The sequence below is a fragment of the Hetaerina americana genome, unplaced genomic scaffold (genome assembly GCF_022747635.1).
Source record: "Hetaerina americana unplaced genomic scaffold, ioHetAmer1.1.p SCAF_7, whole genome shotgun sequence".
Taxonomy (NCBI): domain Eukaryota; kingdom Metazoa; phylum Arthropoda; class Insecta; order Odonata; family Calopterygidae; genus Hetaerina; species Hetaerina americana.
In genome coordinates, this window is record NW_027287316.1 from 4,713,585 (window position 1) to 4,739,666 (window position 26,082).

General features: G+C 38.8%; 2 protein-coding genes across 3 annotated transcripts in view; one reads left to right on the forward strand and one right to left on the reverse strand.

The window, feature by feature from the left end:
- The first annotated feature begins 1,399 nt into the window (after window positions 1-1,399).
- Window positions 1,400-14,922, forward strand: LOC139696508 (serine/threonine-protein kinase Nek8-like). Its single transcript, XM_071595297.1, has 5 exons — window positions 1,400-1,443; window positions 2,387-2,648; window positions 5,899-6,207; window positions 12,034-12,249; window positions 14,608-14,922. Exons 1-5 carry the CDS (start codon window positions 1,400-1,402, stop codon window positions 14,920-14,922), a joined length of 1,146 nt encoding a protein of 381 aa, XP_071451398.1.
- Window positions 14,923-18,608: 3,686 nt separating this feature from the next.
- The window catches only part of LOC139696803 (transmembrane protein 245), a 73,147-nt gene continuing 65,673 nt past the window's right edge, over window positions 18,609-26,082 (reverse strand). For both annotated transcript variants that reach the window (XM_071595659.1, XM_071595658.1), the window contains exon 17: window positions 18,609-25,252. In XM_071595659.1, coding sequence (XP_071451760.1) covers window positions 25,234-25,252 — 19 coding nt within the window. In that variant the 3' untranslated portion in view covers window positions 18,609-25,233. The remainder of the gene's footprint in view (window positions 25,253-26,082) is intronic.

Consider the following 26,082-nt stretch of genomic DNA (forward strand, 5'->3'; position numbering starts at 1 on the left):
TCCCTGGGGGAACACCTGAAATGGACTATTTCTGCAAGTAAAAAAACTCTTGACCCATAAACGTTGTGTTGACATAAATAAATGAACTTAATAAAGAAGTAATAAACATTTTACTTTTACAAAAGTCATTTATCGGCAAAGATTGAAATTGCACTATTTAATGGGTGAAATAGCTATCTTAAAGTTATTCTGTGAAGCGTTCATATTCCGTACATCCCGGTAGCACAACAGTGAGATTGAAATGGCCTGCTTGCCTCCTGTTCCCTTCAGGGTGACTGACCCCTTTGGGAGCGATCGGCGATTTCCAACCCCTACGAGTGCTATTCTCGTTTTTCTCGTGAGTATGGCCATCAGTGGCGCAACGAAACCGAGGCTGTGTTTATTCGAAATTCACCATAAAACTTTAATAATTACGAAAGAAAGGCGCGCCAACAGTGATGACTCTTCTTGTCGACATTTCTTGCATTGCAAAGCTCCGTGGCATTAGATAATTAACAGCATCAGAATATAATCAGGAGTGGCGAGTGAGTAAGCACACATTGTGGGTTTATGAGACATGGACGGAAAAGTTCAATGGGCGGAAGTAAAACGACCTCAGAAATGCTAGACGAGGAGAGAGGATTGTTGGAGAAAGTTTAAAGAAGGGAAAAGAGGGCACTTAGTGATATCCAGTGGCAAAGGAATATTGAATACTAGAATATATATATGTGTGTGTGTGTGTGTATATATATATATATATATATATATATATATATATATATATATATATATATATATATATATATATATATATATATATACGAGAGTGTGTGTGTGTATATATATATATATATATATATATATATATATATATATATATATATATATATATATATATACACACACTCTCGTATACACCTACATACGAGAAAAATGTCAAATTAAAAATGCAACAAAATAATTATGACTTTATAGGTTAATAGCTCGCAAGCCTTTCATTAACGTTTGCATTTCGAGAACAGAATTTAGAAATAATAAAATTTCTAGCTGATGACTTCAATTATACACCAAATTATCGCCGACTTTTTGGTATTCATTCTTTTTTTGGGAAAATTTCTAGCTTCTGAACCTTGGCCCTTCAGAAAATCCACTCCGCTCAAGGTCTGGAAGTCACTATGCCAGGGGGGAAACATTTTCGGATTATCGGGTATGCGCTGTTGTTAATTTTCACTCCTGGTATATACAAGTACCTCAAGTGCGCCCATTGGTGATCTCCAAAGAAATATGGCAGCAGCGCGTGCCATTTTACTACGCACTTTGGAAATGCTCTGGAATTCGACGAGTCTTCAGTGGGTTGGAGTGTTCCGTTGACGTGACTCGTCGACCGCACACGGCGAAGGCGCGGCCACAACCAGTCGCCATGGCGTACGAGGAGGTCAGGTTCATCGCGAGGGGCAGCCAGGGGTGAGTGACTCCCAACAATTCATACGGCAAGTACAGACCGCGTCTTTCACTAACACGCCCCTTAACTCCCTCCCCAGGCCTTCCGGGCCACCACGGTGACCCGTGGAGGCCGTGGAGAGAAAGAGATCTTCCTTCGGGTGACCCCCTTCAATATCTTAGATTATACTCGACTACAACTATTCAACATCGCTTAGACTTAAGTTTTAATTAAAAATTTGAACTCATAAATTGTGGTTTTTTCCTGGTAGTTACAGTATGGTATTTAATATTGTACGTTTCCCCATGATATGGCGCGTGGGTGATTTGGCAATGACGTAGAGACTGTGGGGCCTTTTGGATCTGTTGATTGGAAAGAGCGTTTTGCAGTGACACTCAATTGGTTTGGCAATTATTTTAGAATGATTAGCCCTTCAATTGTTTTGAATTGTGTGTCCTTTTTTTACTATAAGCCGGGCACATTCATGTCAGGCCCCAAACTATAGATTTGCGATAAAAATGAACATGACCTCTTGGAAAAAGACACTCAGGTACCTGCAAAAAATATTGTTTACCTTGGGTGTTGTGAATCACTGAATATTGAAGCCGCGAACTATTTTATGCACTTCGACTAAATTGAAATTGATTCTACATTGCTTCATTTAATACATGACATTGACCTGTAATAGAAATTGATTTATGTTCGAACATCTGTTGTATATTCCTTCAAAAGTGGGAAAACTCTCACCTTGTTCAATTTTGAGCTCAGGGTTAACTAGTTATTACTTATGGAATCTGAAAATTTGACCATTCCACACCAATATTATTTCTTCTAGTCTAACAATGAATCTCATTCACATGCATTGCCTGTGTCAATCAGCCCATCACGACATTAATATTTAATAACGGGGCAAGTGGCAATGAAGCAGTTTCAAACAGTACATTAAGATTCCTTACCTTGTTCCAGGCATGTGGGTCTCTACCGAAGGACGTCGGATGGCCAGCTGGTGGTGCAAAAGCGGATTTCCATTGGCACATTCACAACTGATGACAAGAAGGCAGCATCCAATGAAGTGAGGGTGTTGTCCACATTGGCCCACCCACATATCATCAAGTACCATGACAGCTTCTTTGAAGAGAGAGCAATCACCATAGTGATGGAGTATGCCATTGGTGGGACTTTGCACTCCTACCTCCAGATGAGAAATGGCAACCGACTGCCAGAAAAGGTTTGGAATTAAATATTTGCAGTCAGCTGTCACTCCTTGATTACCTCTATTATACCTTTTCCTCCAAGTTATGACAAGGGATGTTAGGTGAGTAACCATTAGGTAGTTCATGATAGTCAAGGTGATAGGGTTTGAGGGGGGAATTGGTTAGACTACCCACAAAACGTTAAAATAATGAGCATTTACGTGAACTGAAGAGAATTAATTTTAGCCTAAAACTGATTTTTCATGTTTTTAGAATATATTTCAATTTTCTTCATCTTTCTGAAAAGGTACAGTTAACTATTTTGTACATTAAACAACCGTGTCTAAGAGCCTAATATTTATTACGCTATATTTAAGATGGTCCACATTTACAGGTGAAGTTTTTCTCCGGAAATTTAACATATAAGCTTGTCATTTCCCAACATCATTTTTTTTGTAATATGGTGACTGCAACTGTTTACACAATGCGCATATTGTAGGCACACCATCTACCATACACTTTGCAATGGCTTGCAGGGTATCATTTATAGGTAAGATTTCAAAAAGGTCAATTTATTCAGTAGCAGAAGTTGTTATTAGGGGAGGCAAACGACAGCCGAGGACATTTCCATCATTAGGGACGGATGGGAAAGGGGGCAGGGTGGAGAGAGAAACCTGGCACCAGTATTAGCATACTCTTATCAAAAGGTGCCAAGGGGTCTGCAGGTTAACATCCAATCCAATGGACAGCCTACTCCCTAGAAGTGCTAAGGTATTTTAGTCATTCTCTGTATTTTGATGGGGCCAAGTCATACAATGTCTCCCTGAAATGAATGTCAAAAGTCAGCAGTTCTATGAGTCAACAATGCAATAATTTAAGAGGACTCCGTTAAAAGTTACCATCTCAGGATCTCCTGCAGTTTCTTGGAATATGGGTCAACTCTGCAGTGTGGGGGTCAGATGTCAAACATGCTTATGCCACTGTTGGGTATCACTTTACTTTTGGGAAGTGCATGTGTGAATGTGATATTTCCTACTTCTGTGGTCATAAACTGTGCAGTAAAATAAGGATTAATACAACTTTTTGAAGGCTACAATTTTCCAGCATAGGTTGGAGTAAAACTAAAATGCTATTTTATTTATCTCATAGATTACATAAACTTTGTGCTTTCATTGGCTCCCATTCAAGGATATCTGGTAATAATCTGATGCTTGATTTTTCTTAGAATCTGGATTCATTAGGAAATAAAATCCTTTTCTGCAGGGTTCAAAGTGTCTGAGGGGAATTAAAGGGGATGTTTAACTAAAATAAAATAACAACTTTGCTTAACAAATGGATTGGTTTGATTTTAGTGATCCCCTCCAACTGTGGTCTCTTTTCGATGGCCATGTCTTCCACCCCAATGGGTGCCTTCTGAACAGAAGTGGCTTGACCCACAAAACAGGTCAGCATTATGACAGGAGAAACTATCATCCAAGAGTGGTAAAGCAGCGCAGAGGGATGCCTGATAGCCAATCAGCTTTATCAAATGAAACGCAGCAGAAAAATTAGAAGCTGAGCATCTCCGCAACTTTTTCATTTAAATAATATTGACAAGCAATCATGGTAAAGTTTCTAACCTTTCAATTTGCCATTTTTCAGAAAAATATGAAAAAATTAAAGTTGATACATCCCATCTAGTTTCATCATTGAGGCTTGATTTCATGGGATGTCTTATTAGTAGTATTATATAAATCTCGTTGCAATTATGCAATTGTCCTGGTGGTAACGGTCAAGTCCGGTCAATGGTCACTCTTACAATGCACATATATGCATACATACACAAGAAGAACATCTACAAGACAAAATACTGTTATATACAATGACATTTTCAGATTACCAACTGCACCTTTACCATCATCATGGGCTAGGTTCACACCATACCTACAACACTCCGTCCATCGCCACACTCCCTCCATAATCACACACTCTTCGATTTCATACACCATTCAAAATCACGCACCATCAACACACCATTCACTTTTGCAATCCAACTTCTCACACCATCCATATCACGTACAAACAATATTTTAATAAGTACAATCGTATAATAATCACTGATCAATGGAGTTTATCACCCTAATGGCTGCTTAATACATATTCTTGAAACTCTTAAAATTGGATTGAAAGGGCTCAAACAAACCTCCTGGCAGCTGGTTCCATTCAACAATAGTTCTGTATAAAATGAGTATTTTCCTTATTTGTTTTTTGGGTTCATATTTTTATTTTTAAACTGTGGTCGTTTTTTCCCTTAACTTTGGTTTTTCTATCTCTTTCCATTAATCTTCCCAAGCTTTGTCATTTTTAACAATTCTATACGCTGCGCCTAACCTACCCCCTTTTCTTCTATTTTTCAAACTCTCCCATTTCAGTACATCCAACATTTCCGAGACACTATCTGTTCTTTTGTACTTTCCGAGTATATATCTTGCCGCCTTTCTTTGAACATTTTCTATCTTTTTGCTCTGTCCCACCTCATATGGATCCCATACTATGGACAAGTATTCTAGGATGGGGCTAACCAGTACCTTATATGCTTTTTCTTTTGTGGCTATGCTACTTCCTTTTAAATTTTTCACTACCCAATGCAGTACTTTAAATGCCTTCCGTGACAAATTATCTACTTGGACTGCCCACCCAAGGTCCCTAGTTGAGTAAATGCATAAATATTTGCATTGACTGGTATATGGGATTCTTTCTCCAAAGAGGGTGTAAATATCCTTTCATGTATTCTTTTTATTTGAAAAATGTATATGCTTGCTCTTATTGGCATTAATGCCCATATTATTATTTGTAAACCAGTCACCAAGGTGATCGATATCATTTTGTTGTATTAGGAGGTCATTTACATGCTCTACCCATCATTATATAATGCAATCATCAGCAAAGAGTCTTATTGGGGAATGTAAATTGTTCAGTAGATCGTTTACGTAAATTAGGAAGAGTAATGGCCCCAGAATACTGCCTTGTGGAACTCTTGCTATAACGTTTGCATCTTTTGCATCCCCTATTTTAACTTTTTGAATTCTGCCTGTTTGAAAATTTGTATCCATTGTTTTACCCTCAAATTCAATGGTAATGACTCCAAATTGAACAATAATCTATTTTATGGATGAAGATGTGAGTTCTTTCTACATGTGTGGATCTGATAACAGAACACCATTTAGGCAACCTCTTTCTCCCCCTTTATCTTGTACTTGAGTCTCAATTAACAGTAATTAAAAGTTTATTTTCTTCAATTTTCAGGAATCCCTTGGCTTATTTGGCCAGATTGTTTTGGGGATCCAGTACATCCATTCGCAAAACATTTTGCACCGAGACTTAAAGCCAACGAATATCTTCCTCTCTGAAGACAAAACAGTTGTAAAAATTGGAGACTTTGGAATATCAAAAGTTTTGAGCAGTCACAGCAAAGCAGAATCCATCGTGGGGACAGTGAACTACCTTTCACCAGAGTTGTGTGAAGGAAAACCTTACAACAAGAAGAATGATATCTGGGCTATTGGCTGCATCCTCTATGAGCTCTTGTCATTGAAAATGGCATTCGATGGACCAGTAAGTGAGTGATTTGCTAACATCACCCTGTTTTATGAAAAAAAAGCCCCACCAAATCATAGGCCAGACTATTCTTTAATGGCAAATTGAATAGCAATTCAGGCATAATGTGGTGGAATTCGAACATAATGAATAACTGATAGTAGCACTTTTCCACTGGATATATCCAGTGGAAAAGTGCTACTATCAGTCATTCATACTCTTTAATGATTGCAAGTTTACATTTCCTGCTCTGCTTACAAACAATTTCAATAAAAAATAATTGCTGTCACAGTATAAACTTTATTGGCAACTAGTTTACCTGTAGGCTAATCTCTGATTCCCCATTAGGCCCAGCAATGGGTGGCATAAGGTCATTTTTACCTTCATTTTGATTATTCCCCATCAAAATTGGTCATAAATTAAGTTTACACTGTGGAATGGCAATGCAATTAAGTGTCTCCTGTTCACATGATGAAGGTGATCAACCATTTGGGGCCTGATGAAATCGCCCAAATGTATTTGCCTCAAAACTTTTTGAACATGTGGCACAAGCACTTGGGGGAGTGAATAATAGGCAGTTATATCTGAAACCAGTTCAAAAAATCTCAGCATGACATGAATGTTAAAAACTAAAACATAGAAAATTATCCATTCCTCCTCAGCTATGTCAAAGAAAATGACCTCGATCATTAGTGCTGACAACAAATTTTGAAGTTTCTTCCTTCATGCACTGATGAAGTATTCACAACTATTGCCAGCCACTTTTTGGTTTGAATTTTGAGTGCTTCTGATGCTTACATAATAATTTCCCCAAAGTAATAAATTGTGTTGCAATGATGATGATCTAAAATCTTTTCAATGACATGCAATAATGTAACCATCATGCCTACCAAAACAAAAAGGATAGGTTTGACTATATTCAAAAGCGGAATACTTAAACTAGAGTTAATTATGCTTGGGTGTGGAAAAGTAATCTCTATTAACAGTAATGCATGCATACTAGGCACACAATGCTCAAATTTCTGGATCAGAAAGCAAAAGATGTACACATCAACAATAATTTACTCTTTTTAATCATTTTTTTTCTTTGAATACACTGCGAATTATAAATCTGCCCTGTCCATAATGTTATAGGATAGTGATGAAAATACATTTCTTATTCATGGAATATTAAATTGAATTACTCTGTTCACAAGTTTCTTTATTGATGATGAGAGAAATAAATTCATGAAAATAGTGAAACCAATCAAGACTTTCCCTCGTTTTACAGCAATTGGGGATCTGGAAAACTTCATTTGTGTGCGACATTATACTTGCGAGTGATGATTTTGAACCACAATTTTCTTGGAAGAGCAGTTTATCCCAAAAATGAGCATAAATTCACACTCCAACACTTTAAAACATGCTTATGCTAAAACTTACCGCAAATCTCAAAGAATGAATGCTTAGCTGAAAAAATTGTAAGAGCCAAGTTGGATACTATATGTCATGTCCCCTACACAATTCCACATAATTATCCCTCACAACCTCCTGCATTACTTGAATTCAGTCGACTTAAGTGACATGCACAAAATAAGCAGATCATAACTTAATTTGATGCGTGCTGTCAAAGTCTTGGATCTCAGGTGGATTTGTTCCATCTTCCAGTTGTGCAGTAATCAAAGAGGGAATGACCATAAAAATTTGGCATTTCTGTGCATAAAGAGGGCCTTGCTGGTGCTTGTTGCTGGGAAAGGAGAATGCTCCTTCCAATAGTTCAGAAACTTTGTGGCCATTTAATGCCTCAAGGGGAGAGTCAGAGGGAAAGGAATGAATTAGCTCCACTCTGCTACAGTGATCATGAGGATGAAGTGGCACACCCAAAATAACTAAGCGCATCCAAGTCTACTTTTGGAGATTTCAATCTGCCAAGGGGTAGTTAGACTTTGACAAAGTTGATGTAATGGGAAAGAATGGAGTAACCTCCCTGGGAGTTGTCAACAAGTTTTCTTCATTCTTTTGCCAAGAGACTTAAATAGATCTTTACCCTAGACATTACTTAAATAATATGGCAACTTGAAGCCCCTCTTTCAATCTTTAACTTTCACTGCGAAAAGAGAACACTCTTTGAGCAATGGATAGCCAGAAGAGCCACCGTAGATGGCAACAGATCACCTGAAGAAAATTCTGAATCAGAATCATCAGTAGATGTTCACAGGCCTGCTGGTCCAATAGCTGAGACTGGTACAGTATCAGTGCAATTTTACATAATAATGAACATGTACCAAATATAATCCATAAAAATGTATCTTATGCTCAATTACTGTGGAAGAATGATTGGTTCACAGTTATGCACGACAACAACATACATTCTTTTGGCAGCAATATTAATGCTTATAGTTGTAATGAACAATGAGTGGCACCCTGGTGTGTCAGTGCATTACAAATGCCTTTAATTGACGGTTTGTGGACAATGGTATGCTGGCTATCAAGGCAGTCCCTCCAGGAAAGATACTACCCTCTTTAGAATAGTGAATGCAGGTCGGGTATTGCTAGGTTAAGGTTTTGCAATGGGCATGCCCGTGAAAATACACCAAAACCCATTGGCATAGTGCCTTAACAAGGGAATGTGGCTTGGCTACTGCAAAGATTATTGACCTTGTATATCCTATTCTTTCTTGCTCATACAAGTGACATACTCAGATCATTAAACATGCAACTGAATGTAGGAAGGTTGATATCAGTATTTCAACAGTATCAGAATTTCAAAGAATGGAAAAGTGGCTGGCATAGATGGCATAATTGGCAAAATATTGAATCAAGAGAAATTACTCATTGTGTGTTCAACGGTGTGACTTGTTCTACTGATGTTTTCAAACTATTGCCGTTTCAAATCCAATAAATTAGCCTCGGTACAATGGGAAGGGAAGTGACATTGAATGAAAGAATTACGGGCAAGATCCTATTTTGAGAATACTGGGGAAAGTATTCAGTATTGATTGAAAGAGCACAAGGTGAAATTTTGGTCACAATATGATATGTGAAGTCCGGCTTATGTCTGCCAGGGAAATTATTGTTAATTTGTTTTCACTTCAGCATATTATTACAATTATTATTTTTATTTACCTAAAAGATTTTACACAAGCAAACTGTGCCCAATAAAAGGAACAAAATGAATAGTGTAGGTAAAGCACCTTGTATAAATTTTCATTCTCCATGTTTAACTATCACGCATTGCAAAGGTTATTAATTAATTGATCGAATGATATATTTTTTCAAACCAGATCCTTAAACCATCTTATACCAACAAGGCTCCATTTCCAGCCATTTTTAAATTAGAAGACAGCTTACTCTTATGAGGCAGCTTATTTAGGTAGCAATAACTCCTACATTTAAGACCCATTCATGGAATCAGTGATCACAGGGCTGTAAACGCTAAATTTTCCCTAAGCGTAGAAAAAGTTAACAAACCTAAGAGAAAAATTTATTTATTCAATAAAGCTGACCATGATGGCCTAAAACGTGAGTTAAACTGTTCCTTTCTTAGATTTGACGAATTAAGCAAAACTAGGAGTGTCGAGGACACCTGGAATAATTTTCTTGCGATAACACGTTCAGCAGTACAGAGATTCATACCTAGTAAATATATAAGAGAGAATAAGGAACCCCGTTGGTACAACTCTGAAGTTCGGAAATCACTAAGACGGCAAAGGGCGTGCCATGCCAGAATGAAAAACGCGGTTAAAGATTCCTCCCCTGATAAAATCAATGAAACCATACAGAATTACAAAGCGTCTAGGTCCAAGAAGGCCTTCTGGAAGGCACTAGCAGAATTCAAAAGGAAAAAATTAGGTGAATATTTAAACGATAACCAAAAGATGTTTTGGTCCTACGTCAGGGATGTGCAGGGAAAAAAGTCCACCGTAAACTCATTGAACAATGAAAAAGGGATAAAGTAACAAGTAGTTTAGACAAAGCCAACATATTAAACTCATTCTTCCACAGTGTTTTCAACAAATGCTCCCAGAATATACCAGAGAACCTTCCGAAAACATTTCTACAGCCAATGCATGCAATCGACTTTTCCACCCGCGGAATAGAGTTACTCCTTAAAAACATCGACCCCAACAAATCTCCGGGACCTGATGAGATACCGGCTCGCGTGTATAAAGAACTGTCGTCTGAAATTGCTCCTTATCTTAACATAATATTTAAGAAATCATTAGCAGAAGAAAGCGTGCCAAGCAGCTGGAAGATAGCTTCTGTGACACCCATATTTAAAAATGGTGACCGGGAGGACCCCAGTAATTATAGGCCAATATCGCTCATCTCCATCTCCTGTAAGATTCTTGAGCACATCATTGTTAGTTCAATAATGAGGTACCTCGATAGCCAAGGTTTATTGATTAACAACCAACACGGGTTCCGTAAAGGTAGATCCTGCGAAACTCAACTCGCACTCTTTGTTCATGATATAATGCATTCTGGTGAAAGTAATATTCCAGTTGATGCGATATTCCTAGATTTTAAAAAAGCTTTTGATAAAGTCCCTCATTGCAAGTTACTTGCGAAGTTGGAGTGTTCTGGAGTGTTATATGCCGAAGTTGGATACACGGGAGTGTTATATGCTGGATTAGAGAATTTTTAAAAAATCGTGTTCAAACAGTCGTACTGGACGGTGTATCATCCGATACTGTCAAGGTCACATCGGGTGTACCGCAGGGAAGTGTCATAGGCCCCCTCTTGTTTCTTATTTACATAAATGACCTCAGTACCGTGGTTAATAGCAGGCTCCGTCTTGTTGCTGATGATGCGGTGATTTATGGGTACATTCGAAGTCCCGAAGACAGAGCCGCGTTAGCTAACGACCTAGATGCAACCCAGACTTGGTGCGATACATGGCAATTTGAATTAAATTTGAAAAAATGCATAGAAATACATTTTTGGGAAAAGAGTAACACCGCCCCATTTAGTTACAAAGTGAAACAAACAGAAATCGCGAGGGTAGATTCCTTTAAATACTTGGGTGCAACAATTACTCATGATCTGTCCAGGCACATACGGGAAATATGCGGTCGTGCTAATAAAATATTGGCATTTGTAAAAAGAGTGCAGGGTAAATGTGATGAAAAAGTGAAGGGACGATGTTTTCTTGCCCTAGTCAGGCCCCACCTAGAGTATGCTGCCAGTATATGGGATCCTCAAGAGATAAATTTAATTTCGGGATTGGATCGAGTTCAGCGGAGGGGGGCTAGATTTGTCAAAAATTGTTATGACCAACGCAGTAGCGTAACTACTATGCTAGAAAATTTAGGCCGGGATTCCCTTACACAGCGGCGTTTACAATATAGATGAAACTTATTTAAAACATTTAAAGATGGGTCCTTTTCCGATGACATCAAGAACATAATACGAACCCCAACGTATTACGGGCGGAGGGATCACGAATATAAGATTAGAGAGATTGACTGCAAGACTGGCAGATTTAAATGGTCATTTTTTCCGAGAACAATAAGAGACCAGAATGCTTGTAATCGAAATCCCCCAGGAGCCGGCTCGACATAATAAGTATTAAACTACAAGGTAGAGACTACGCATGGTTATATGATTATATTTATATATATTTTTTTTGCAGGTTCCCCTCACCTTTCCCCATCCATTTGAAAAACCCTAACCCCCTCATCCCTTACCCTTTCCTCCTGGTGCTGCACCCCCTTCCACACACCTTTTTGGTGGCTTGCAGGGTATTGATGTAGATGCAGATTAATAAAATACTTTTTATGTAATTAATACAATGTTTTAGCAACTCAAGCATGGAATGCTGCTTTAGTTGCTAAAGAACTGTGCCATGTGTGGTTTTTCAAGTCTCTTTCAGCGGTCATCATGAAGATAACCCATGGGACTGTTGAAATCAAAGGACCTATGCAGCCCTCTGAACTGACTTGCAACCTGCTTCAGTGTCTCTTGATGAAGCAGCCTGACCTGCGGCCCACTGCTGAAATACTGCTAGCCCACCCAGCCCTACTGTCAACAATACCACGCCTACTCACTTTAGGCTCCCAACTCCCTCTGCTGCACCCAGTGAGAGAAGTTAACCATTGATGAATGCATGGACCCACTCTTGGAATTAGCCTCTCCTGCAATTGTGCAAAATTTGGTGTTTTATGATTGTTAAAAAAATATCATTTACCCCAAAGTATGAAAGAATATAGTATAGGGCGAGTCCACAGCAGAGTTCACTTATTGTCACCAAAACAGCTTTGGAGATGAAGGTAATGTGTTCGATCCAATGACTGCTACTGACTTTCAAGGAACTGGGATGATAAGTGTATTTCAGCTAATATACCAATAGTGCATTACGTTCTGTCTCATTGTAATTGTAAAAACACTTCTTTATATGAACTTACTAACACATGTGATATGCAAAAAGAAAAATACCCACTGATATGGCAGTATGCATGTGAACATATGTACGTATTAAACCAACCTTTGGGTTGAACACTGTTTATGGTTTCATTCATACTACAAACAATACTGGAGACAATGAGTGGATTTAAGGATAGAAAACTCCTATGCATAATATAATCTGATATTCTGTTCAGTTAATTAAAAATTGGCAATTTTTAATTAATCATGATATTCCATCATATCACGCCTGAAACATCTTTTTATTCAGTTCAGTATTATCATGCAGAATAAAATATTTAGCATATTTCAAGTGTTTCAAGTGTCCAAAAATTATATTTGTATATACTTAAACGGCTAGGAATGGAAGCATGTGAATACAGAGTTAGGCAAAATGAAGTACAAAGAATTTAACAATAAATTAAGGCGGGCAACAAATAAAGCAAAAGAAGCATGGTGGAAGTGCAGTGCGAGGATATGGAAAGTTTGCAGAGGAAGGGTGAAATTGGTGCGCTGTACAGCAAAGTTAAATCGTTATCGGGAAGTAAGAAGGGAAGATCTAGCCTAACAGTTAGAGATAAGGCCGGTAAGGTAATAGTTGACGCAGGAAAGATCAAAGAGAGATGGAGAGAATATATAGAAGAACGGTATAGTAAAGAACTTAGACCAACAAAGGTAGACATAGAAAAGGAACATGACGTAGAGGAAGATAGCTTAGGTCCAGGCATACTCGACGATGAGATAGAAAGGGCATTCAGGGAGATGAAACTAAATGAGGCCGTGGGAGCGGATAACATTCCTGCGGAACTTTTAAAAGGCTTAGGAAAATGTGGGAGGAAGAGGCTATATGGGCTGATTCGTAGTAGGAAGGAATCTGGCCGTAAGACTTTGTTAGATCAGTTTTAGTTCCTATTCCGAAAAAGCTAAAGGCTATATCATGTGAGGACTACAGGACAATAAGTTTGATATCCCACGCAGCTAAAGTTGTTCTCAGGATCATAAACAAAAGGATAGAGAGTAGGGAAAATGATTAAATGATTACTTAGGGGATGACCAGTTTGGGTTTAGGAAGGGGAGAGGTACGTGTGATGCCATTGCAGTAATGAGATTATTAATCGAGAGGAATATAGAACACAACCAGGAGGTATTTGCCTGTTTCGTAGATTTCGAAAAAGCATTTGATAGAGTGAATTGGGGAAAACTAATGAGTATATTGCAGAAAATAGGAATAGATTGGAGGAATAGGGGGCTAATCCACAACCTGTACGTTTCAGACTGCTCAGGTGCGGGTGGGGATTGGGGAGTTCGGATAGGCAGTGTTAGGAAGAGCTTTAAGGCAGGGTTGCCCATTATCACCGTTGCTGTTCAACCTGTATGCAGAGGAAATGATCAAAGAGGCATGGGAAGAACTGGAGGTAGGAATGAAAGTGGGCGGAAACTTTGTAAATCAGTTAGGTTCGCGGATGTCCAAGCTTTAGTTTGTCAGTCAGCCAAGGGGTTGCAAGAATTGCTGAGTGAATTGGAAATTCAGTGCGAAAGGTATGGGATGAGAATCAATATTAATAAAACAAAGGTTATGCGATTTTCTAGGAAGAAAAAGGCTAAGCTTAACATTAAAATAGGAGGGCAATAACTAGAGCAGGTAGAACAGTTTACGTATCTCGGTAGTGTTTTGGACCAACACGGTCAAAGTAGTAGGGACTTAAGGAAAAGAATTGCGCCAGGCAAAGATGCTTTCACAAGGAGGTAGCAGTTGATGACAGGAAGGTTGAGTAAGGGTGTTAAGAAAAGACTCATAAAAACTTTGATATGGAGCGTAACTATGTACGGTGCGGAAACGTGGTCATTGAAGCAGGAGGATAGACGTAGATTGGAGGCTTTTGAAATGTGGGTGTGGAGAAGAATGGAGAAGGTGAAATGGACAGGGAAGAAAACAAATGAGGAAGTACTTGGTATGGTGGGCGAAGAGAGGGGTTTGTTGGGAGAAATCCTATGGAGGCAGGAAAAGTGGATAAAGGGGGTATTGAGTGGCAGGGGGATATTGAAGACTGTGGACCTGAAGGACAGAGAGTACTCCAGCAACATCCCCATTTGTTGCATGAACGGACTAAAGGGGTGTGGACAAACCGCGGCTCATCAAGGGTAGCATCTGACCAGTCTGTGGATCTTCTGCTCTTGAGTGGCTATACCATTCACGGTTCACATCCATCCAGGTGTTACTGTGCCCTAGAGACCATTAAGGTGGAGGAGGGGACCCAGGTTGATGAGTTCCCTCACTTCCAGCTGGTTGTCGGATGCATTGCATGGGTCACAGAACAATACCCCACTTTGGCCCTAGATTCTGCATAAACAAGTGCCTGGGAGCCGGCCACTCTCGCTCAATCAGCTCTGGTTTTGTCTTCACATTTTGGTGGCAAGCATTGGAGTGGTGTGACCCCCTTGAGGATGGTCAGGGGTGAATAGGTCGAGGGGGTCAAATCACTGGAGGTCTAACCAGATACAGGTCCCACAAATGATAGTACTACGAGGGTCATCCGGAAAGTAGTACCCGTTCGTGAAATAAAGACACAAAAGTAAATATTAACAAACATAAAAAATTTTATTTGAAAGAGGATACTTTAAACTACTTCTCAACATAATCTCCAAGCAAATTAAGGCATTTGTCATAACGTGTGACAAGTTTCTGTATTCCTGCTGCATAGTCCTTCGCCGCCAGCTCATTGAGATACGCGAGGGACCCATCTTGCACAAATTTTTGCATAATGCAGATGGTGTTTAACAATTTCATGAACAATTGTTCGAGAAACATTGGGAAAATGCTCACAGATGTCATCAATTGTGACGCGCCGATCGTTCCTCACGAATTCGTCAACTGAGCTCACCAGTTGGTCTGTAATGACAGACGGTCTCCCCGAACGCTCATCGTCGTGTGTGTTCCCCCTCCCCATGTTGAAGTTGCGACACCACCGCCGAACAGACGACTCGTCCATTACATTGTCTCCATACACCTCCTTTAATTGGCGATGAATATCACATGGGCGAACGTTTCTTGCATTGAGGAATTTAATCACTGCCCTCACTTCACAACTGGCGGCGTTCTCAATTTTTTTAAACATTGTAAACAATCACAGAAACAACACAGGCAATGCTAGCGTCACGCAACTTGGCTCAGAGAAGGCAGACAAGCCACTGAAGCTATCTGACCTCGTCCAGCGGCTACTCGCGTCGTCAGCACTTCATGCGGCACGAACGGGTACTACTTTCCGGATGACCCTCGTAAATACCTTGGCTATCCCTGGCCTCCACACTGGTTTGCGGTATGGCATCGCGGATGAGTGGCTTTGTGGTTGGTTGGGAGCTCAGGGAACTAATTCTTACTTACAGGCATCATGGGTGAAAAAACCTCAACTCCATTTGAAAGATCGTGCTCTGATAAGGGCAGGGGAGATAATTGTCATGTCACATGAAAACAGTCCCTGTTGACGAGACAACAGATGGCAGGCAAGACTGAAGACGGCACCTGCCCCCTCATTTGTATCCAGTCCAGTCTGCTGCTGTTCTGTCTCAAGTCTGCCAAGAAACTACAAGATGGTACACTGCTCATTGAAATGGCGAATACCACATACACAGCAAATGACACTCTAGAGGGATGGGAATCCCCCTAGACATCCATGCATCTGTGGAAGTTCACCACACATTGAACATCTGTCGGAGAGTCATAAGACCTACCTACGTTGGAAACTCACTTAACAAGCATAATTTGTTCCAGAATCTTACTTGTAATACAAAACACTCGTTAAGCAAAACAATTTTTCCCATATTAAGCAATGCAAAATCCAATAACGCATTCCATACTGGAATAAATGAATTATTTTTAAGGTTAATTTCTAAGAAAATTAAATAAATGCACATTGTTTAGGATCGTGAATCATCTTCATATTTTCGTCTATGATGGAAGGAACCTCACTGGAATGTGATTTGCAGAAAACCAATCGCATTTAGCCTGCTCTCTTCTGGACTCTCCACTCTCCATTGAAGGCTCATAGAATATCCGAATGGTAAGAAAAAGTGCCAGAGCACTGCACAAAACGGCAGGGTCTCTTTGATAACCACTGTTTCCATTGGAACAGAATAGTAATGCGGGATGGCCTTTCATCGACTCGTGTCCAGGTAATGCATTATCCTCTGATGGCACCTAGGCTTGCCTCGGCATCTTTTTCCAGGAGAGACTTGTCTCATCACAATTAAAAACCTGTTGGGGCAGGTAACTCTCGGAATGTATCTCCTTAATTTTGTCCTTGTTCTTGAGAATGGTGCAAATCATTGATGACCACTGATTGTAAGTGCGTGCTAGACCATCCACATTCGCACTTTGTGTTCTTACTTTTCATTTCTACAGTTGTTTTTTTTTCTCTTATGGCTGTCACACTTGTCCTCAGTGACATTTTTGCAAGGCTTATTAAACCTTGCACAGCAACATCATGAAAAATGTCTTGAACACAAATTTGGAAAAATGCAAGATCACTAGTTTCACTAAGATGCTAGTGGAGTGAGTTCTAAACACAGACTGAGGCAGCAGACCAGCAATCGATCCAGAATATCCCATCTCCTAGTCACTCTTTATGCAAAATGTTCTAGTTAAGCAAGTCATTCATTTTAAATATTTTTTGCTCATTATGCAAATTAATTATGAGGTTCTCATTGAGCAAGGTTCTGCTGAATTATAAATGGAAGTTGATGAAATCAAGAAAGAAATGGCCCCTCATGGCACTGCCACAGACTTGCAAATACGTGTGACAGTGAGGTAATAGCCATCCCGTGTAATCCTGACATTTGTCCTCAACAAGCTCCCTGGCAATATAGTAATTGGTTTTGAAGTGGTGCCAATCCAACCTTTCATCTCAGGCCCTATGCAATGTTTTCATGCATTCACATGGTTTCGGCCACATCACAATATTGCTTCTGTAGGTTGCATTCGTTCCGTAACACAACTGGGAAGCAATTAAATTACACAAGCCCTACATCTTAAAGGGGAATTTTAATGCCCATTATTCCTGTTGGGGACTTTTGGGGGCCAATGTAACAGGAGAGGATGAATTTTATCAAGTTTTATCAGAGACTATATATCTTAGCTTTACTGAACAATAAAGAAAAAACTCAACGCAAATGTTTTCACCAGCAAACACACTGCCATTGACCCTTCTATTTGCTCGAGCAGTCTGGCAACAAAACTAAGTCTGTCAGTGCACAATGATATATATATAGCGAGGAACACTTCCCCATTTTACTTAACAAGGAAGGAGGTTTCAACACTCAGTTTATCCATGCCGAATGTGCATAAAAGCAGTCGACAGGATTTCAGCAACTTTTAATTTTAAACATGACAACAGCTGCAGTGCCTTAGACAATATGAATGCACTTACAACATCCATGGTAACTGCACCTACTCTAAGCATACCGAGGACTTCCGGTTCATCCCTGACCCCCAGCTCCATGGCGGAACAAAGAATGTGCAAAAGGGGATCGGAAATGAAAGATGGTTTTGTGTATCTTCATGAAACATGCCACCGCCACTAATCTGGAAACCTGTTGAGGGTCGAGCACAAAAGCTGACCAAATAATAAAAAAGGAAACAAGAGAGTGACATGGGTTTATGAAACCTCCAAACAATAAGGATTACATACTAACTTGTATGAAGGACATAAAAAGGCACTCAAAGTTTAAATTTCCAATGGGCAACATCTTTAATTTATTATATTATCTTCTTTGAATGTAGTCGAAGCTAAAAAAATTATATCATTAGGTTGAATATCACACAAAAATCCATAGTTCAGTTTTGGGGGAAATTTTTGTGACATGCTCCAACAATTTTATGCAAATATTTCTTCCACTAAACACACAAAGAAGTTACCACTTCAAAATGTCCATTTATTATATTTGAGTAGTCTGCCAAAATTGAAAAGCATTTTGAGAAAAAATAAAAACTCTTAAATACAAAGCAAAGCTTTATTTTGTAAAATAGGTTTATCCAAAACCACATAATAGATAAAATTCATTAATATTTTGTAACATATGTTTCATATCAGCACGTACATAATTATATAATAAATGCCTTCAATGAGTGTATGTATAGCTTAGCTGCAGATTTAATAGAAGCCCCATAAAACAGTCACTCTGTTAATTTTAAGATTGAAAAAGGCACCGAGCCATAACAGTTTTAGAAAAATTAAATAATCTCCTACAAAATGAGGTTACATTATCATTCATAAATAATATATTGCATGAGAGTTCCTCAAAATTGTACCAGTTAAACTAAACAACAAAACTGTTCATCAACATTATTATTTCATCAACACATATTAGACAGAGTAAATAACTGGATTCATTAACTTTAAGACATGGCAACGCATAAATGATTTTCTTATGCAACCAGCAAAAAGATGGCAGTGCGCAAGAGAAAATTCAACCAATGGAAATATTTGAGGAATCATCCACAATAGCACCTATTTGATCATTTATCAATGACTTCTTGCCTGGAAAAAATTCTAAACAATCTAAATAGTAATCATTTCATAAATATAAAGGAAACTTCATCAAGCATTATTCGTTTAAGCCAAGACCAATAAAAAAAATGGAATAAAAATTAGCTTAATACGCTAAATACTCTTCAAGGATTAACTTTGATGTAAACACAGCCATTAGTAATATAAATATTTGGTAAGTAACAATTGCCACCAAGCGAATGCAAGCAAAGTGCATGAAAAAGCATCTTTCATAGACAATCGGTCACATATCTATTACCATATCTCCCAGCCCATATAATGCACTTTTCTTACTCCAAAATATGCTCTAAAATCAGCCGGCACCCTTAGGGACAGGGGTACACGGGTATAAGTTTGACCTTTAAAGGCATAGGCCAATCTATTGGAAAAAATACTTACTATTTCCTTGAAAGTACTAACTAAAAAAAATTCCCAAATAAATGCAAATGTGTACAATGTATTACTCTCAGTTACATCTCATATGGGGTACTACTGTGAAACTTAGGCCTGATGGGCTAACCTGTTGATGCTGCCCCTTTGCTAAAACATACACAATTCCTATCTCTCCTGAGGAACTCAAGAGGGCTAAAGGCACTCATTCTCAAGTGGAATGAGAGTGTTGTAAAGGCAAAGAAAATGGTTTCCTATTACACAAATTTCAATAATATCAAAATACTAACAGAAACTAAGTGTTGCCTGAAAAGTTCAAATTAGAATAACCTCATGGGATATATAAAAAGAGAAGATATTCATAGTGAATGGCATTTAAACATGGAAGTTGTGAAATGATTCAGAGCAAATAAACGGGGCAGCTGAAAGGCATTCTGGCCCACCCCGGACTGAGAAGATACGAGAAGAGAGGCAGGCTTATTGAATGCAGTTAAGAATGACATAACTTGACATCCATGCAATCCTACATGGCCAAAGCTTGGGGAACATGTTAAGAACTGGATAAGAAATGACAGGAAGATTGGGAATATTGTTTCAACACAAACGATTTTAATCAAGAAAAGTAGCGATTGGTATGCCTCCTGGCAATTTTTACGGGGCAACGTCATGGTGTGAGAGATTCATGGGAGAGAAAGGCCTGTGCCATGTAGAGCAAAACTACAATGGCACAAAAGCTGCCACTTGAATATGAAAGAAAGATTATAAGGCACCAATTCATGATGTCACATTGACGGAAGAATGAATCAGCTGTCGATTTCCAGTGTTTTGTGATTGGCTGAAAAAGTACCGGCTGAATGTTAATTGTTCGACTATCATGATGCCTTTATTAAAATGTGGAATAAGCAATGGACTTGATGTAAGTGAAGGTAGCATTGAGTATGAGGAAAGTGACAGCCCCAGTGAAAATGATTTAGCAGCAGTGATACCGAGGTTTTGGGATTCTACAATGATTAAACATTGAAATAGCCCCTAATTTTTTTAAAGTACCAATTTCATTTTCTTCATATTTACTGTTATCATTACAATACTTAGATACTTTTCTGACAGATCCAAGTATTTTTCGTACATTATAATCTGAAAAATCGCAGTGCATCTCATGCATCCCATAGGATGGGAAGCGTGGTGATTGGTCCAGCATCACCCCAACTTCATCGGAAGGAAGTGAGTCTTGACAACACCCAACTGATGGACTTTCTTTAGTAAATATATCAGGAGAAAAGTGCTCATTATGCCAATGAGTGTTTCACTCATTCATGCAGGTTTTCTTTGCAAGTAATTAAATGTTGGCTCATGACAAACCTAATAAAAAAAAAGAACAAAGAGCACATTTGTCCCGTAGGCAACAGAGAGCTACCATTAGAAATATGTGAATATGCGCTAAAATATATTAATATAAAATAAACATGGTCATTAATTATTTCCCCTCTTCATGAGAGACTATAATGGTAAAAATCCATTCATATTCATCGCTGCAAAGGTAAGAAATTCATACAAAATATCCCTCCATCAATTACAAAGGAAGTACTAATGCAATCCAACTGATGCAATGATCTCTCTAACAATGGCAGCTTAAAGGAAGGTCTGCTCCAGAAGATGATGAAAAATATTATAATCAGACCACAAAATCTAATTCACAGGCAACGAGAATTTGCAGTATTGACTGTTTGAGATTATTTCAGAAATTAAAGAGACTTAGCTAACCAACTGTGGCAACCAGATCAGTGAATCATAACGCATAATCAATGAATGCATGGCGTATAATTTTCTATGTTCTTTCATCAAAGGTCAGTCTTTCAGGGAATCAAGACTCAAAATTTTGCTGAAAATGTATTAACAATTATACAAATTAGGATATCTTTACTTATTGCACATATTTTCATGGAATGATTTCTAGTTTTTATGATAAGTAATTCTTTAAAAAAATCACAGGGTTTAACATGTGACCATCATTGCATCGCACTTAATAAAAATCTATATTCAACAATTTCACTGAAAACAGAAGCTTCCACAAATGAACATACGATAGGTTCCTTGGCCAAGAACCAAATTTGAAATATTGATGGAAATTTGGCAAAACTCCTTTGACAGTTGAGCACTATGTACACATTGGCTAATAAATACTTGAGCAGTGTCTTAGAATGTGACTATTGTTTGGTGAATTATGAGAATCTTCACGTTAAAGATTATTTACTAGAATGCACAATAAAAAACATATGAAGATTGTGCATACATCATAGAAAAGGAAGAAGAAGAAGACTACATATGCAAACTGTTTGCTGGTAAAATAATGCGAGCCAACTGAACTATTTGAACTTGAGCTGTTCCAGGCCAAAAACTTGACTTTTCAAAAACCAACTCTTAGCGACACAATCACTCATTACTGCTTGAGACACCATCGCTTATTCAGCCTTCTCATTGCCCTTTATGTTTCCCTTTCAAATGAATGCATTTTAGGAGCAGAAGACAAAAGGTCTGTTAAGTGTGAGATCAATACAACAGAAGGAATCAAAGGCCTCATTCATTCTCTGTTAATTTGAGAACATCTATCCCTATGTATGCTGCTATGATAAGCGTCTAGTTCACCATTTCATTTCTCTTTAGTAGCATGTTAAGAACTTTCTTGCACAGTCTTCAAACACAAGGGTTGAATAGTAAGTCAGACCAAACCACGTTAAACATCTGTGTTTGTAAGGCAGATTTGCAGTTGCCATTAAAAGATATGCGACACTGCCGGTTATACTGTTAGTTAAAAATATCAAGAGAATGTTCACATGTTAATTGTTTATCCAGCGAGTGTCATCATGGTTATGCCTTACTCAAGAAAGCATGCAAGCAAATAGTCCGTTTAGAAAAGCATAAAAGATTTAATCAAATACATGATGATTAGGACACACACAAGATGTCCACGGTGAAATAACTCGGTTGGCTCATTCAAAAGATTTCTTATTGCCATTTGAGTTTAGAATATAATGGCACTTAAACATATCTACTCTTCAATCCATCGCATGAACCTCTTAATTTTTATCAGCACAATTTAGGAAGCTTAATTGAAAGGGCTGCGGCAAGCAGGCAGAAAACCTATATCGTATCTCTGAATTATGACAATTTATAAATTAAGAGATCCATGCAAAACTTTCACCTTTCCCTTGGAGCTCTCACCAAGCTCCTCTTCCAAGTATCATTCCAATGGAAACGTTATCACTGCCAGCATGAAAACTTTGTGATCGGTAAGCTATGCACTTTTATCACGCAAGCACACAAAAATTTAAGCTACTTACATGACCTCACTTCATTTATACACGTCGTACTTGTACAGGTACTCCAACTCCGTTTTCATGACTTGCTGATTTTACGTACTGGCCTTTATGATATCCCTAATTTAATAATATTGTAGATATAAAAACTATATCTTTAATAAAGCACTAACATGAGTTTGATGCATTAAAGGCATTGCTCATAGCTGCCGGTCATTCGAAATTGATCCAGGCATTGACAAGTTTTGTATAAAAATAATAATACTTATCGGAAGCTTTGATTGTTTCTGAAATCCTGAGTATAAAGAATGGGGAGGGAGATGCAAGACTGAATCACCTTTTCCCTTTCCAGCTTCAAATACTGGAAAGGCTCCATCTGCATTGCACAGGAGCAGAGTGCATTTTCACATGCATGCGTTCCCGTCAACACATGCGCAGACTTGGGCATTGGTGCACATATTGACACTAAGTTCATGTCTCACCCAGGTGGCAAGGGAAGCCACCAGGTGCAATGTCTTCAGCCGCTGACTGGACGGTTCGGGTGTGGAACGATGGCTGGGAACACCACCGACAACACCCACAGCTTCACTTAAGCTGCGAATGACACATCTAGGGTTTCCTGGACATCCACAGGTGGCTCAGGGAATAAGGGAGAGAGGACCCTTTCACTACCATCCTGCTCATGAGTGAATTTCAAATGCCATATTGGGCTTAGTACTTTGTGAGCTCTAGCCTCAGCTATGAAACCAACCTTCAAGTTGACCACTGCTGTTACCTGCATAACTTGACTAGAACTGCTAACTGTTGAATTTTATGAAACCAAGAATTTCTCCCTTTTCAACTTCCTATTGGTTTAAAAAGAACCCTAGTACAATTGCAGTAATTTTGTCACAATATGGTTTAAATTTACCAACAAAGAGATTTGGTGCAATGGCACCTCCAAGGGTCAACTATTAGTGATGATTTGGTAAATGTTCAAATGGCGAATAACTTGGCAAAGATATGCTGACGAATTCCAAGGATCATAAATGGATTCCAACACATGTTCTCAAACTACCTTCAGGCTAACGTAGCCTCAAAATGCAATGCTTCCATCAACCCTAACACTGTCATATCATTGAAACACGAGCTGCACACTCTTGCCAGAGCATTTTGACAAGCAAGTTCATGACATAAATGGATCATGCATTCCAATCCCCATGCCTGCACTCAATAGGACACAGAAATAAGGTTAAAAATAAAGCTACTATGAATACAAGTTTATACACGCATACATAAATATGGACGTGGGTGTGTGCAATGATACAGAAATGCACGTGCATTTATGTGTCACACAATATAATTTCGTTCATCGATTACTCTTAAAGCTTTGATGATACACAAATGTAAATTTTTAGTTAAAGCTACCACAGTTCATAGTACAACACTTTGTAAATACTTGCAGAATGCATATGTACAGCGTGGTTAAAGTGTTAATTGCTAAACATGTGCAAACAACATACATTTGGAATAGACTTCACTATTCCAAGGAGGTAGACTGTAACCCCAGGTTAAATTGGCAGGCAATCTGACTAAGCAGGCAATTAATCTTCTACGTCAGTTTGCAGCCTTCACAAGCGAGTCTTGCAATATTACACCTTGCAATGGATTGCATGGTAAATACACCTTTCTTCATCAGAACACTTAATTCAACTTTTTATCGATGGTAATGCTTAGAGAGATCATGCTCTCACCAACTCTCTGCTCAAGAGAGTAGAGATGATTGCCTGAAACATCAGCTGGAAGATCAACAAAGGATTCTTGCCCACGCAACTTCCCATCGACAAAAACACGGTAGGCCTTTTCCCCTTGCCAATGACAATCAGGAGGCTTACTCCTGGCCTTCCGTTTCCCTGACACTCGCCCAACTTGGTCTGGAGTTATACCTATGTTCTGTCGTCCATTGTGGCCATCAAAATGTACATAAATCATCAAAATTAGATTAGCACTCAAATCACTGCACTATGATGACCCAAAATTTGAGATATTTGTACAAAAAGAAAACTAGAGCCAAGGAATTAACAAGCACAATTAAAATAAATAAGTACAGTCAATTTTAAATTACCTAGTTCATGTGGCAGGTACAAAGGAAACAAAGTATGACAGTGCAAACAAAATAAAGCAGGAGGAGTCAAATGAATAAAGAAGAGAAGAGATTTCCGAAGGGACCAGTTGATGAAGAACTGCCGAAACACATGAGGTTTTACCACAGCAATCACCAGCCTGGGCTCACCACAGAGCACGCAAATGGCAATCGATCCTCCCACTTGGTTTCCTTGGCAACCAAGATGAGCAGAATGAGAGGACACAGGAGGGGACGGGGAGTCAGCGGGCAGTGGTTGCAGATGGGCAGTCAGCTGCAGACTACAAGGCTGCTACAGGGCTGAATCCATCCTGAAAGAATCAGGAACGGGGTCATCCTGCATTGCATCAATGAAATTTTATCATTCTGACACAGAGAAATTCCAATTGATTAGCATCATGCAGTCATGAAATGCCAAAGGGAAATTTTCTGCCAAAGCAATAACATTTTAATTACATGGGCTCTTAGGTAAGTCCTTAGAAAATCCAAGAGATGGCATGGCATGTAGTATCAGAAAAGGTTAGCTTCGAGTAAGCCAAGCCTCATCTCTCACTAGGCTGCTCTTCAAGTTTCAGTTATATCAATCACCTGGTTTCATTTTCATAGCCCATTGTACCAACAAGGTATTTTTTATTCAGAAAAATGGAAAAAATTGAGGTTCATGGAGTGTCAAAAGACTTCTACCAAAAAGGCTTAATGCCAAAAGAGATCAAAGATGAGTTGGATAAAGTTCATGGCCCATCTGCGTCTGTGTTTACACCTGTTTGCAATGGGGTGGGTGAGTTTCATTGTGGCCGTGCATCCACAAATGATGAAAATCATTTGGGATGTCCAGCGGAGGTGACTTTCTCAGAAATGATTTACAAAATCAATGATATGTTTTTAAGTAGTCAACGAATCAAAGTTCACGAAATAGCCGAGGCCGCAGACTTTTCACAAGGTACAGGGCTTTCCATTTTAAATGAAAATGATACAGTGAAAATGTCTCGGCAAGATGGGCGCTCTTTGAACTATCTCTCACTTGAGAATAAATGCAATAGTGTGGTCAATTAGGAGGCTGGTTTTGCGCTTTTTGTTGCCATTCTGTCATAAGTTTCTGCATTGATATATAACTTTAGACAAAACATGGGCATACTACTAC

Coding starts and splice junctions, on each gene's coding strand:
- LOC139696508 (XM_071595297.1), top strand. CDS start 1,400: ATGGCGTACGAGGAGGTCAGGTTCATCGCGAGGGGCAGCCAGGG. Junction 1,444..2,386: donor ATCGCGAGGGGCAGCCAGGG/GTGAGTGACTCC, acceptor ACCTTGTTCCAG/GCATGTGGGTCTCTACCGAA. Junction 12,250..14,607: donor AACTCCCTCTGCTGCACCCA/GTGAGAGAAGTT, acceptor ATTGAGTGGCAG/GGGGATATTGAAGACTGTGG.